Source organism: Stegostoma tigrinum, chromosome 14 (genome assembly GCF_030684315.1).
Source record: "Stegostoma tigrinum isolate sSteTig4 chromosome 14, sSteTig4.hap1, whole genome shotgun sequence".
Lineage (NCBI taxonomy): Eukaryota > Metazoa > Chordata > Chondrichthyes > Orectolobiformes > Stegostomatidae > Stegostoma > Stegostoma tigrinum.
Genome location: NC_081367.1, coordinates 2,672,391 through 2,685,793, shown reverse-complemented (window position 1 = coordinate 2,685,793; position 13,403 = coordinate 2,672,391). Strand labels below are relative to the sequence as shown.

Sequence of the window (13,403 nt, the reverse complement as noted above, 5' to 3'; positions counted from 1 at the left end):
CCACATCCCCATTGTCCACCATGTAAGTAATGTCCTCAAAGAATTCCACCAAATTAGTTAAACATGACCTACCCTTCATTGGGTGTTCCCAGTGGGACAATTTATATGCAGGTGTCTTGCTATTTCTTCCTTAATGATAGATTTAAGCATTTTCCACACTACTGAAGTTAAGCTAACTGGCCTATAGTTATCTGCTTTTTGTTTACTTCCTTTTTTAAACAGTGGCGTCACATTGGCTATTTTCCAATCGGGAACCACAGCAGAGTCCAGTGAATTTTGGTAAATAATTACTAGTGCATTCGCTATTTCCCCCATCACCTCTTTTTGTTGCCTGGGTTGCATTTCATCAGGGGCAGGAGCCTTGTCTACCTTAAACCCCATTAGCTTGCCCAGCACTGCCTCCTAAGTGATAATGATAGTTTTGAGGTCCTCATCTGCTAGAACCTTCTTGCCATTAGTTTTCGGCATGTTATTTGTGTCTTCCACTGCCAAGACCGACACAAAATAACTATGTAATGTCTCGGCTATTTCCTCATTCCCAGTTATTAAATTGGTCTTCTCATCTCTAAAAGACCAATATTTTCCTTCGCTGCTCTTTTACCATTTACATATTTATAGAAACTTTTGCTGCCTGTTTTTATATTCTGAGATAGTTTACTCTCATAATCTAACTTACTTTTCTTTAACTTTTTTTGTGACTTTCTGTTGGCCTTTAAAGATTTCCCAGTCTACTAGTTTCCCACTACTCTTTGCTTTTTTGTACGTGTATTTTTTTCAATCTGATACTTTCCTTTATTTCCTTAGACATCCATAGCTGGCTCTCTCTTTTCCTACAGTTCTTCCTTATCACTGGAATATACTTCAGCTGAGCACTATGAAAAATCATTTTGAAAGTCCTCCACTGTTCCTCAATTGATCCACCATAAAGTTTTTGCTCCCATTCTACCTTGGCTCATTCCTTCCTCATTCCTTCATAGTCTCCTTTGTTTAAGCACAGGAGATAGATACTGGATATAACCTTCTCACGCTCCATCTGTATTTTAAATTTGACCATACTATGATCGCTCCTTTCGAGAGGATCTCTAACTGCAAGATCATTAATTATTCCTCCCTCATTACTCAGGACTAGATCTAAGATAGCTTGCTCCCTTGTAGGTTCCATTACATATTGTTCAAGGAAATTATCGCAGATGCATTCTATGAACCCCTCCTCAAGGCTGCCATGACCGACCTGGTTTGAACAATCAACATGTAGATTAAAATCCCCCATGATAATTGCTGTACCATTTTTACATACATTAGCTATTTCTATGTTTGTTGCCTGTCCCACCACAATGTCATTTGGTGGCCTATAGACCACACTTATCAGTGACTTCTTCTCCCTGCTATTCCTAATTTCCACCCAAATGGATTGAGCATTTTGTTCAGTCGAACCTATATCATCTCTCACTATCGCCCTGATATCATTCTTAAAAATCAGAGCAACACCACCTCCCTTAGCTTCCTGTCTGTCCTTCGAACAGTTTGATACCCCTGGATATTTAACCCCCAGTCATGATCATCCTGTAAATATGTCTCTGTGATGGCCACTAAATCATACCTATTTGCCATAATTTGCACCGTCAACTCAACCACCTTGTTTCGAATGCTCCAAGCATTCAGATAAAGTGCCCATATGCCAGTTTTTGCACCTTCTTTTTGGGTCCTATTACCTCCATTACTAACAGCTCTTGAGTTCTCCTCCCCTTTAACTTTTTTCCTAATTTTCAGTGGCGTTGAAGCTTCCTCGTCACCTGCTAACCTGCTGCTTTGCCTTACATTAATTGTTATTCACCCTCTCCGCTCACTTCTCCCCTCCCCTACTTACTAGCTTAAAGTCCTATTAACTACCTTACTTACGTTATTCGCCAGAGCACTGGGCCCAGCACTGTTCAGATGGAATCCATCCCAATAACATAGATCCCTCCTGTCCCAGAACTGATGCCAGTGTGCCATGAAAACAAAACCCTCTTTTCCACGCCATTTCTTTAGTCACATGTTTACTTCCCTGATCCTTGCCTCCCTATGCCAATTTGCAAGTGGCTCGGGCAGCAATCCAGAAATTATGATCCTTGAAAACCTGTTTTTTAATTTTGTTCCTAGTTTTTCATAATCCCGAAACAGGTCATTTTTCCTAGTCCTGCCTATGTTGTTCGTACCTATGTTGACCACAGCAACTGGTTCCTACCCCTTCCTCTCTAGTATCCTTTCAAGTCGGTCAGAGATGTCTCGCACCCTGGCACTGGACAGACAACACACAATGCGGGATTCTCTATCCTGCTGGCAAAGGATACTATCTATCCCTTGATGATGGAATCCCCTACCACTACAATCTGTCTTTTTGCTCCCCCCTCTTGAATGTCCTCCTGTACCATGGTGCCATGGTCAGTTGACTTATCCTTCCTGCCCGTCTGTTCCTCATCCATGCAGGGAGCAAGTGCCTCATACCTGTGGGACAATGTCGAGGGCTGTGGCTCCTGTGTTCCTGTCTGCAGAGTCCCTTTCCCTGCCTCACTCACAGCCACATACTGTCGTCACTGCCCGCCCATTGCATTAATGTTAGTTAATCTACCAGGTGTGACTGCCTCCTGGAACACAGCATCCAGATGTTTCTCCCCCTCCCAGATGTGCCGCAGTGTTCCGAGTTCGGATTCCAGCTCATCAATTTTGAGCCAGAGCTCCTCAAGTAGCCATCACTTGCTGCAGATGTGGTCACTCCCGTACTCAATGGGATCAGCTAGCTCCCACGTCCTGCAGCATTACTGCTTGATCTTACAGAATTAATCACATAATCAATGGATCTTACCCAAAGGCAAGGCTAGGATCTATGAACTGAGGGATCAAGAACTTCTGATCAATACTCACTGATCCATGGGAGCGTGAGCAATGTCTTTCCCAGTTAAAAATCTCTAACCATTGCCCATTGACCTTCTAAGGAGTATCCAAGACTGAATACCCCACTATCAACATTCTGGGAGTCCCCATCGAACAGAAACTCAAGTGGGCCCTCTATATAAATATAGTGCTTACAAGAGCAGGTCAAAGGTTAGGAATATTGTTGCAAGTTACTTCCTGACTTCCCAAAGCCTGTCTACCATCTACAAGGCACAAGTCAGGAGTGTAATGGAATACACCCCACTTTTCTGGATGGGGGCAGCTTCAGCAACACTCAAGACGCTTGACACCATCCAGGATAATGCAGCGCACTGGACTGGCACCATATGCACAAGCAACTACTCCCTCTATCACTGATGCTCATGAGCTGCACTATGTATTATCTACAAGATACACTGCAGAAATTCACCAAATATCCTCGGACAGTACCTTCCAAACTTATGACTACTTCTACCTGGAAGGACAAAAGCATCCAATACAAGGGAATGACCTGCAAGTTCCACTCCAAATCACTCACCATAGTGACTTGGAAATATACTGCTATTCCTTCTCTGTCACTGGAAAGTCCGTGGAATTCCCTCCCTAATAGCATTGTGGGTCAACCTACAGCACTTGGATGGCAGCCGCTCAAAAAGGCAGCTCACCACCACCCCCTCATGGGAAACGAGGGATGGGCAAGAAATGTGAGCTCAGCCAGCGATGCCCACGAGGGAACAAAAAAAATTACTCTCACTCTTCCGCCCTGACGATCTCACTCATTTGTAGAAAATTTGTATACATGTCGATTTTTTTAAGTGCAAATGCTGTATAACAAATTCTCTTTCTCTACATTTTGTCCAAGGTTTTGGGCCAGTGATGCAAGTGGAAATTAGTATAGTCCAATTTCAAACATGCTACCAATCAAACAATCCTATGGACCCCCAGAAGAGAACAGCTAACGTTAACAATCTGAGATAACAAATGTAGAGCTGGAAGAATACAGCAGGCCAAGCAGCACAAGAGGAGTAGGAAGGCTGACATTTCGGGCCTAGGCCCTTCTTCAGAAATGCAATCTGTTATCTCTAACGCTATCAATCTTCTAGGATTCAAAAATTAATCCATGGGCACTGCTCAAAGCAACCCAGGAGAAAAATCAAAGGTCTTAATAAAAAATGTTTCCTTTTTTCACTTTCCTCAAACAGTCTTGTCTATTAGTTGTAAAAATATGAACGTTGGGAGTGAAGGCAGTTTGATTGATGATCATTATCTAAAACAGGCAATGAGAATGTGTTGGTTTTCCGATTGGTGTTGGAAGACTGTGGTTGGATTGTGGTTGGCAATCAAGGACAGGAAGAATGGGGGAGTTGGAGGTCAGGTGATGGAACCTGCAGGGTCCAAACAATGTTGGTAACATTGACTGGGGGAGGAAGAAAATAACTGGTGCTGGCAGTAAACTGGTGGAATAATAGCAAGCACCTACAGAACCTATCATTGACATCAATGAAAATGTTAACTTACTGAGGTGCGTGGTGGTCATAGGAGTCATCCACTAGAATTTCTACAGTATGGAAACAGTCCATTTGGCCCAACAAGTCCACACCGCACCTCAGAGCATCCCACCTAGGCCCATCCCCATGTAATGCACCTAATCTACACATCCTGAACACTATGGGCAATTTAGCATGGCCAATCCACTGAACCTGCAAATCTTTGGACTGTAGGAGGAAACTGGAGCACCCGGAGGAAACCCACGCAGACACAGGGAGAATGTGCAAACTGCACACAGACAGTTGCCTGAGGCTGGAATTGAACCCAGGTCCCTGGCACTGTGAGGCAACTGTGCTAACCACTGAGCCACTGTGCTGCCCACTAGGGGAAGGCCAGTTGTGCCACTGTATCCTGGGCATCTCGCTGGGGCACTTAAACTAATTAACCTCCGTCTATAATACATCATCCCTCCAGTTTACTGCCTGCCACTATGTGTGCCAAGATGGTCCACTCTTGGGTTTCACTTCCTGTGCAAAACTCTTTGAGGAACATAACCCTCTTTTGTTTGAAAACATAAGGGGAACAATGTGGCAACCACCTGATTGGTTTTGATTATCACCAGATTCTCACTGACCGAATGTCACAACATCGAAGGCCACAGGCTAGAAAGATGGTATCCACAAGGTTAAACACCATCAACTGACCACGGGTAGGACAGTGATGTTTTTAATGATGGGCCAAACAATTTTGCAGGAGTCAAAATGGCTTCTGCTGCTTGAAAGCCACTAACACAACAGATCCTAAAGCAGCCACTAGGAGGGGCAGGCAGACTGCTCAGGGAATAACTCATATTAGTCCCTTAACAAGGCTCACAATTAAACCTCCTTGAGGTTTGTTCAATTTGTGTGTGCTTAGGTATGTGTGTGTGTGTGAGAGAGAGAGAGAGTTTTCTTTCATTAATTTTTTATTAATTATCAAACCAGTTTGAAGAGGCCTGTTACTTGGGAGACTCATCTCAGGCATCATCCATAAGGCTAATTGGGAGGAGGTAATTTACATCACTGAGTTCACAAGATATTTTTCAAATTTTCCATCCTAACCACACAACCTTAGACAGGGTGATACTCACAGAATGTAGCCTTCTGCTTTTGACAAGCTCAATCTGCTCCTTTAATCCAATACCAGGAATATATTTCGACAAACCCAGCTGGAAGACTCAAGCATTTTGTTATTTGAATGTATTGCTTTATCTGGGAGGCACTAATTTGAAACAAAACCAGTCCTCCTAAATTGTATGTTTATTTGCCACAAGAATGAGACGCAATGTCATCGTGGCATTCAAAATTCATACAGAGCTCGACTGGGTAGATGCAGGAAGGATGCTGCCCCTGACTGGGGAGGAGGGGTCTAGAAACAAGTCTCAGAATAAGAGGGACTTTCAGGACTGAGATGAGGAGGAACTTTGTCACTTAGAATCCTTGGAATTTGGACGGCTCAGCCATTCAGCAAGATCAAGACAGATCAATGGATTTCCAAACATTTAAGATTTCAAGGGAGGAAATGATAATGCAGAAGGCTGGTTTTGAGGGAAAACATCAGACTTGATCTAAGTTGAATTACAGAGAAAGTTTGAAGGGCTGACCAGCGTACTCATGCTGTTGTCCATGTCAGGTGTTGAGGAAGAGGAGGAGTCAGACAGCTGAAGCATTATTCTTACTCATTTTGTAAATTCTCTCGAATGCAATGGTTTAGGTGCACAACATTACTGTACCAATGAAGAGAGCAGCTGGGAGAATGTCGGTCGAGGTCTTGAATTAATGTTTCCCTCTTCACGTGCAGTAGATAGAATAGCATATGGACACACATCGCCCCTAGAAAATAGCGACTGAGTGGTATTTCAGTTTGAATTCAGCAGTGGAGGAGTGAGGGCACAGGGGATGAGCAGAATCAAGTGGCCTTGAGGGTCAACACTTCCCTCACAGAGATTAGGAAAAGAACAAGACATGGGAGCCACCCATGGAAATCATTCAACCTCTGTGTTGCTCATACTTTGCTGAGCCTTTTCCTTTTCATTCACTTCAGCAAGTCAGCAACTATGTGAAATGTGTTGGTGATGTAGTTGCTCGAGTCATTACAGGATGACAACTGGCCACACAAATCACATTCAATAAAAAGACAAAGGTGGCACATCCTTGCCAAATAAGTGGCCCCAAAGTGTCTTACAGTGGATGTCAGAGGACACAGCAATACTGAGCATATAAGGAGGGAGCAAGGAGTTGACTTTGACAGAGTGTTGCAGACTGGCACATTCCAAGGTCCAGGACGGGGTGCTGAGGGACGCACTAAAGCAAGAGGAAGCAACTGGCAGAAAGAGCACTGTCTGAGATCTTTCAGCCAAAGTACAATGGGAGTCCATTCAGTTATTAGACCCTCCTGGTGCCTCAAATGCATGTACGTATAGTACTGCATATGCAAGAAATGCTTCGGGTTTGTTTATTCTCCATGTGTAAACACCATGTGCAGAAACAAATTGCTCTGGTGACTATGTATGTATAGAAAGTTTTTTTTAGGGATAAAGTATCTTTTTTGAAATAAAAAAGAACCATTGTAAGAGAATAATACATTAAGCCATCAAACAGGAGGAATAACATCCCGTTTCTTGCTTGTGCAATTTACAGCTCCAGGGACAGAATATTGAGTTCCATATCTTCAAAGAACTCAGTCCTCCATTTTTCTGACACACCCCTCCTCCTTCCTGTCATCATGCCAGGCCATGTTTTGTATTTTTCTTGTTGACTTTGCTCTCAGCACAGCAAACTCATTTTCTCCTTTTCATGAATGCTCTACATCTCTGTCCTTCCAATATTACCATAAGCACATTTTTCTCTGGGCACCCTCACAGTCTTCCACCTCTGTCAACAACATCAAAAACAATCCCATTTTACTCTGCTTTCTGTTGTGAATGTAGAGCCATATCTGACTCTAAATATTAACTCTGTTTTTCTCTCATCACAGTAGCAGCCTGATCTGCTGGGTTTCTACAAAACTTTCTGATTTTATTGAATGAGTTTACCTTTCCAATTGAGGATGGTCTTGGTCAACAATAAACTGTTTGTTTTTCTCTTATAGTCATTAATATCCTATTTCTTTGAGTTATTTTGTGACATTTTCATGTACCTCACAGAGTTATAGAGATATACAGCACAGAAATATACCCTTCGGTCCAACTCGTCCATACCGATCAGATATCCTAAATTAATCTAGTCCCATTCGCCAGCATTTGGCCGAGATCTCACTAAACCTTTTCTATTCATATATCCAGGCAGATGCCTTTTAAATGTATCACCCTCCACCACTTCCTCTAGCAGCTTATTCCTTACATGCATCACACTGTACATGAAAAAGATGCCCTTTAGGTCCCTTTTAAATATTTCCCCTCTCACCTTCCCCCACACCAGGGAAAAGACCTTGTCTATTTACTCTATCCATGCTACTCATGATTTTATAAACCTCTACGAGGTTGCACCTTAGCCTCCAACACTCCAGTGAAAATGGCCCCAACCTATTCAGCAACTCCCTATAGCTCAAACTTTCCAACTTTGGCAACATCCTTGTAAATCTTTTCTGAACTCTTTCAGGTTTCACTACATCCTTCCTACTGCTGTGTGACCAGAGCTGAAAGCAGTATTCTAGTAGTGGCCTAACCAACGTCCTGTACACTGTAACATGGCATCCCAACTCCATTGCTCAATGCATTGATCAATAAAGGCAAGCACACCAAACATCTTCTTCACTATCCTGTCTGCCTGCAACTCCACTTTCAAGGAACTATAAACCTGCAGTCCAAGGTCTCTTTGTTCAGCAACACTCCTCAGAACCTTACCATTAAGTATGCAATTCCTGTTCTAATTTGCCTTTCCAAAATGCAGCACCTCACATTTATCTAAATTAAACTCTATCTGCCGCTGATCAGCCAATTGGCCTATCTGATCAAGATGGAGTATGCGTGTCTCTACGTGTGCGCGTGTGTGTCTGTGACTCAAATTATGAAGCTGCAGTCTGAGGTCCCTTCGTTCAACAACACTCCCCAGGACCCTCCCTGTATTCCATGTGATCTAACCTTGCTAACTTGTTTACTATGTGTAATCTTGTCAAAAACCTTACTGAAGTCCATATAAATCACATCCAATGCTCTGCCTTCATCAATCTCTTCATTACTTCTTCAAAACACTCGATCAAGTTAGTGAGACATGGTTTCCCACACACAAAGCCATGTTGAATATCACTAATCAGTCCTTGACTTTCCAAATACATGTTAATCCTGTCTGTCAGGATTCCCACCAACAACTTGCCCACCACCGATGTCAAGCTATGTCTATGGTTCCCTGGCTTTTCCTTACCACCTTTTTTAAATAGTGGCACCACAGTGACCAACCTCCAGTCTTCCAGCACTTCACCTGTGGCCATCAACGATACAAATACCTCAGTAAGCGGCCCAGATCTCTAGGATACACCTGATCAAGTCCTGGGAAATTATCCACGTTTATGCATTTAAGATGTTCAGCACCTCATCCTCTGTAATATGGACATTTTTAAAAACGTCATTATTTATTTCCCCACATTCACTATCTTCCATATCCTTCTCTACAGTAAACACTGATGCAAAATGCTCATTTAGGATCTCTCCCAACTCATGCGGTTCCAGACATAGGTAGCCTTGTTGATCTTTAAGGAGCCCTATTCTCTCCCCGATAACCCCTTTGTCATTTATGTATTTGTAGAATCCCTTTGGATTCTCTTTAACCCTATTTGCCAAAGCAAAAGTCCCCTTTTTGCCCTTCTGATTTTCCTCTTAAGTATAATCTTTATACTCTTCTGGGGATCCACTCAATCCCTGCTGTCTATACCTGACATATGCTTCCTTCTTTTTCTTAATCAAACCTCAATTTCTCTAGTTATCCAGTATTCCCTATACCTACCAACCTTGCCCTAACAGGAACACACTGTATTTGGACTCTCATTGCTTCATTTTTGAAGGCTTCCCATTTTCCATCCGTCCCTTTACCTGCGTACGTCCACCCCCAACCAAATTTTGAAAGTTCTTGCCTAATATTGTCAAAATTGGCCCATCTCCAATTTCAAACTTTAACTTTCAGATTCGGTCTATCCTTTTCCATCACTATTTTAAAACTAACAGAATGATGGTTACTGGCCCCAAAGTGCTCCCTCACTGACATCGCCATCGCCTGCCCTGCCTTATTTCCCAAGAGTAGGTCAAGTTTTCACTTTCTCTAGTAGGCACATCCACATACTGAATCAGGAAATTTTCTTGTACACACTTAATAAATTCCTCTCCATCCAAGCCCTTAACACTATGGAAGTCCCAGACTTTGTTTGGAAAGTTAAAATCCCCTACCATAACTGAGATCTCCTTACAAACTTGTTTCTTGATTTCCCACTGACTATTGAGGGGTCTATTGTACAATCCCAATAATATGATCATTCCTTTTTTATTCCTCAGTTCCACCCAAATAACTTCCCTGGGTATATTCCCAGGAATATCCTCTCTAAGTACAGCCATAATGTTATCCCTAATCAAAAATGCCAGTTCCTCTCCTCTCATGCCTCCTGTCATTCCTTCCTTCCTATAGCATCCATACCCTGGAACATTAGTCTGCCAGTCCCATCCATCCCTGAGCCACATCTCTGTAATAGTTAGAACATAGAGCATTACAGCACAGTACAGGCCCTTCGGCCCTCAATGTTGTGCCGACCTGTCATACCGATCTCAAGCCCATCTAATCTACTCTATTCCATGTACATCCATATGCTTATCCAATGATGACTTAAATGTACCCAAAGTTGGCAAATCTACTACTGTTGCAGGCAAAGCGTTCCATTCCCTTACTACTCTCTGAGTAAAGAAACTACCTCTGACATCTGTCCTATATGTTTCACCCCTCAGTTTAAAGCTATGCCCCCTCGTGCTCGCCGCCAACATCCTAGGAAAAAGGATCTCCCCATCCACCGTATCTAACCCTCTGATTATTTTATATGTTTCAATTAAGTCACCTCTCAACCTTCTTCTCTCTAATGAAAACAGCCTCAAGTCCCTCAGTCTATCCTCATAAGACCTTCCCTCCATACCAGGCAACATCCTAGTAAATCTCCTCTGCACCCTTTCCAAAGCTTCCACATCCTTCTTATAATGCGGTCACCAGAACTGTACACAATACTCCAAGTGCGGCCGCACCAGAGTTTTGTACAGCTGTAGCATAACCTCTTGGTTCCAGAACTCGATCCCTCTGTTAATAAAAGCTAAAACACTGCATGCCTTCTTAACAGCCCTGTCAACCTGTGTGGCAACTTTCAAGGATCTGTGTACATGGACACCGAGATCTCTCTGCTCATCTACATTGCTAAGAATCTTACCATTAGCCCTGTACTTTGCCTTCTGGTTACTCCTACCAAAGTGCATCACCTCACACTTGTCTGCATTAAACTCCATTTGCCACCTCGCAGCCCAGCTCTGCAGCTTATCTATGTCTCTTTGCAACCTACAGCACCCTTCGTCACTATCCACAACTCCACCGACCTTAGTGTCGTCTGCAAATTTACTAACCCATCCTTCTACGCCCTCATCCAGGTCATTTATAAAAATGACAAACAGCAGTGGACCCAACACCGACCCTTGTGGTACACCACTAGTAACTGGTCTCCAGGATGAACATTTCCCATCAACTACCACCCTCTGTCTTCTTTCAGCAAGCCAATTTCCGATCCAATTGTGATATCCCAGTCCCATGTTCCCAACCAAGCCCTGAGTTCGTCTGCCACACCTACTAGGCATCTTGCATTAAAATAAATGAAGTTTAATTCATCAATCCCACCTCCTTTTTTGCTTTGGTCCTGCCTGCCCTGACTGTTTGACTTAATCCTTTTCCCAACTGTAAAAGTCTCAGACTGATCTCTTTCTTCACTATCTCCCTGAGTTCCAACCAATCCACCACAACCCCCAACCACTCAATAGTTTAAGTCCTCCCGAGCAGCTCTAGCAAATCTCCCCACCAGAATATTAGCCCCTTCCCAAATCAGGTGCAACCTGTCCTACGTATACAGGTCGTTTCTACCCCAGAAGCGATTCCAATAATCCAAAAATATGAATCCTTCTCCCCTGCACCAGCTCCTCAGCCACGTATTCATCTGCTCCATCATCCTATTCCTATCCTCACTAGTTCATGGCACCAGGAGTAATCCAGATATTACTGTCGTTGAGGAAGCAAGGTGTAGAGCTGGATGAACAGAGTAGGCCAAGCAGCATCAGAGGAGCAGGAAGGCTGATGTTTTGTCAGCCACTTCTTCAGGGTCTAGGCCCGAAATGTCAGCTTTCCTGCTCCTCTGAATCTGCTTGGCCTGCTGTTTTCATCCCACTCTACACCTTGTTATCTCAGATTCTCCAGCATCTGCAGTTCCTGCTATCACTGTCTTTGAGGACCTCCTTTTTAAATTCCTGCTTAAGTTCCTATATTCTTTCCTCAGAATCTCATCCGTTTCTCTTTCCATGTCGTTCATTCCATTGTGTACAATGACCTCTTGCTGATCCCTCTCTGCTTTGAGAACATGCTGCACCCTCTCCAAGATATCCTTGGTCCCAGCACCAGACAGGCAATACACCAATCTGATGTCCTGCTGTTGGCCGCAGAAACATCTGTCTGTGCCTCTGACTAGTGAGTCCCTTATCACAATTGATCGCTTGGAACCTGGCATACCCCTCATTACATACTTTGCTCTTGTGTGTTTAACAGTTCACATTTGACTACAGAATGGATATCACAATTCCCACGTTGTCAATGTTAGTGTAACAGGCGCACTTTCTTCAATTACCCTCTAGCAAAGGTGGTGTGAGATAGCTTCAACTCACTTGCACCCTCACAATCCCTGGTCCTCCGCATCACTTTCACTCAGGGACCTTGAAAGTGGAAAGGCTCAATGCATCAGTGATTACTTTAAAAAGAAACAACGAAGCTATTTCTCTGCATTTACATTAAGTCTAAGCCTTCATCAAGACAGAGTTAGCATTAAAGCTCAATTAATAGCCAATTTAGCACCATGACATTCTTTAAACCTGTCACCAAATGTCTACTCACTTGTGCACGGCATCTTGGGTGAGTCAAAGTCTGCTCTGTGGTATCCGTTGCGACAGGTGCAAACGCTGGATGCCTCACTTAAAGACCTACTGTTGGCAGGGCAAGGGGTGCACTGCTCACTGCCCTGAGTGGCCTTAAATGTTCCAGAATGACAAGCTGGGAAAAGAAAGAGAGACGGGTTGTCATTTAATTGGAACAGTTCTGAAGAAATCAGTTCTTTTCTGTTTGTTCATTGAGTCATTTCACTGCATTAGATAGCCAGGCAGAGGGTGGCACAGGTTTCCTGTCTTTATACTTTTGAAAAAAAGTTTCAATTACTGAGACACGCACAAAACATGGCATAGAGGTCCCGTTGAACAGCCACAATTTCAACCTGCGTTGTTATGGTCATAAATGAACCCCCAATTAAAACCCATCACTTGAATACAAAGAAATCCTCATTTAATAGGCAAGTGACCTTTCATGCCCGGGTGTCCATGGAGAGGGAGCACACGATGTCCATCAATGCTCTCCAATACTGTAGCATGAGGTGGGCACTGTGGGGGATACATTGCTTTATTTCCTCCTTCAGTTCTGTTTCGATTTAGCCCTTTCCTGCTCTCACTGGCCCTCCCTCACTTTTACTGGATGCATTGCCTCTAATTGGCTTTGCTTGTACATATCTAATTGGTTACACGAATGAGCTACTGGTAGTGATTAGCCATGCAGAACAAAAGCAAAATCACAGTGATTTGGTGGCGGCAAAGCCAGTTAGTTGTGTGTGATGGCATTTCTGGGATATAAAGGATAAAAAAAAAGACAAGTGACCATTGCACTCCCTTTATAGTTATGTGAACGATCGTCGTTGCGTTTTTG

The 13,403-nt window shown here is 43.3% G+C and overlaps 1 protein-coding gene across 2 annotated transcripts in view; it reads right to left on the bottom strand.

Moving 5' to 3' along the window:
• The window catches only part of LOC125457628 (ephrin type-B receptor 1), a 442,864-nt gene that overhangs the window by 160,489 nt on the left and 268,972 nt on the right, over window positions 1–13,403 (bottom strand). For both annotated transcript variants that reach the window (XM_048542134.2, XM_059650941.1), the window contains exon 4: window positions 12,549–12,704. In XM_048542134.2, the coding sequence (XP_048398091.1) occupies window positions 12,549–12,704 (156 nt within the window). The remainder of the gene's footprint in view (window positions 1–12,548; window positions 12,705–13,403) is intronic.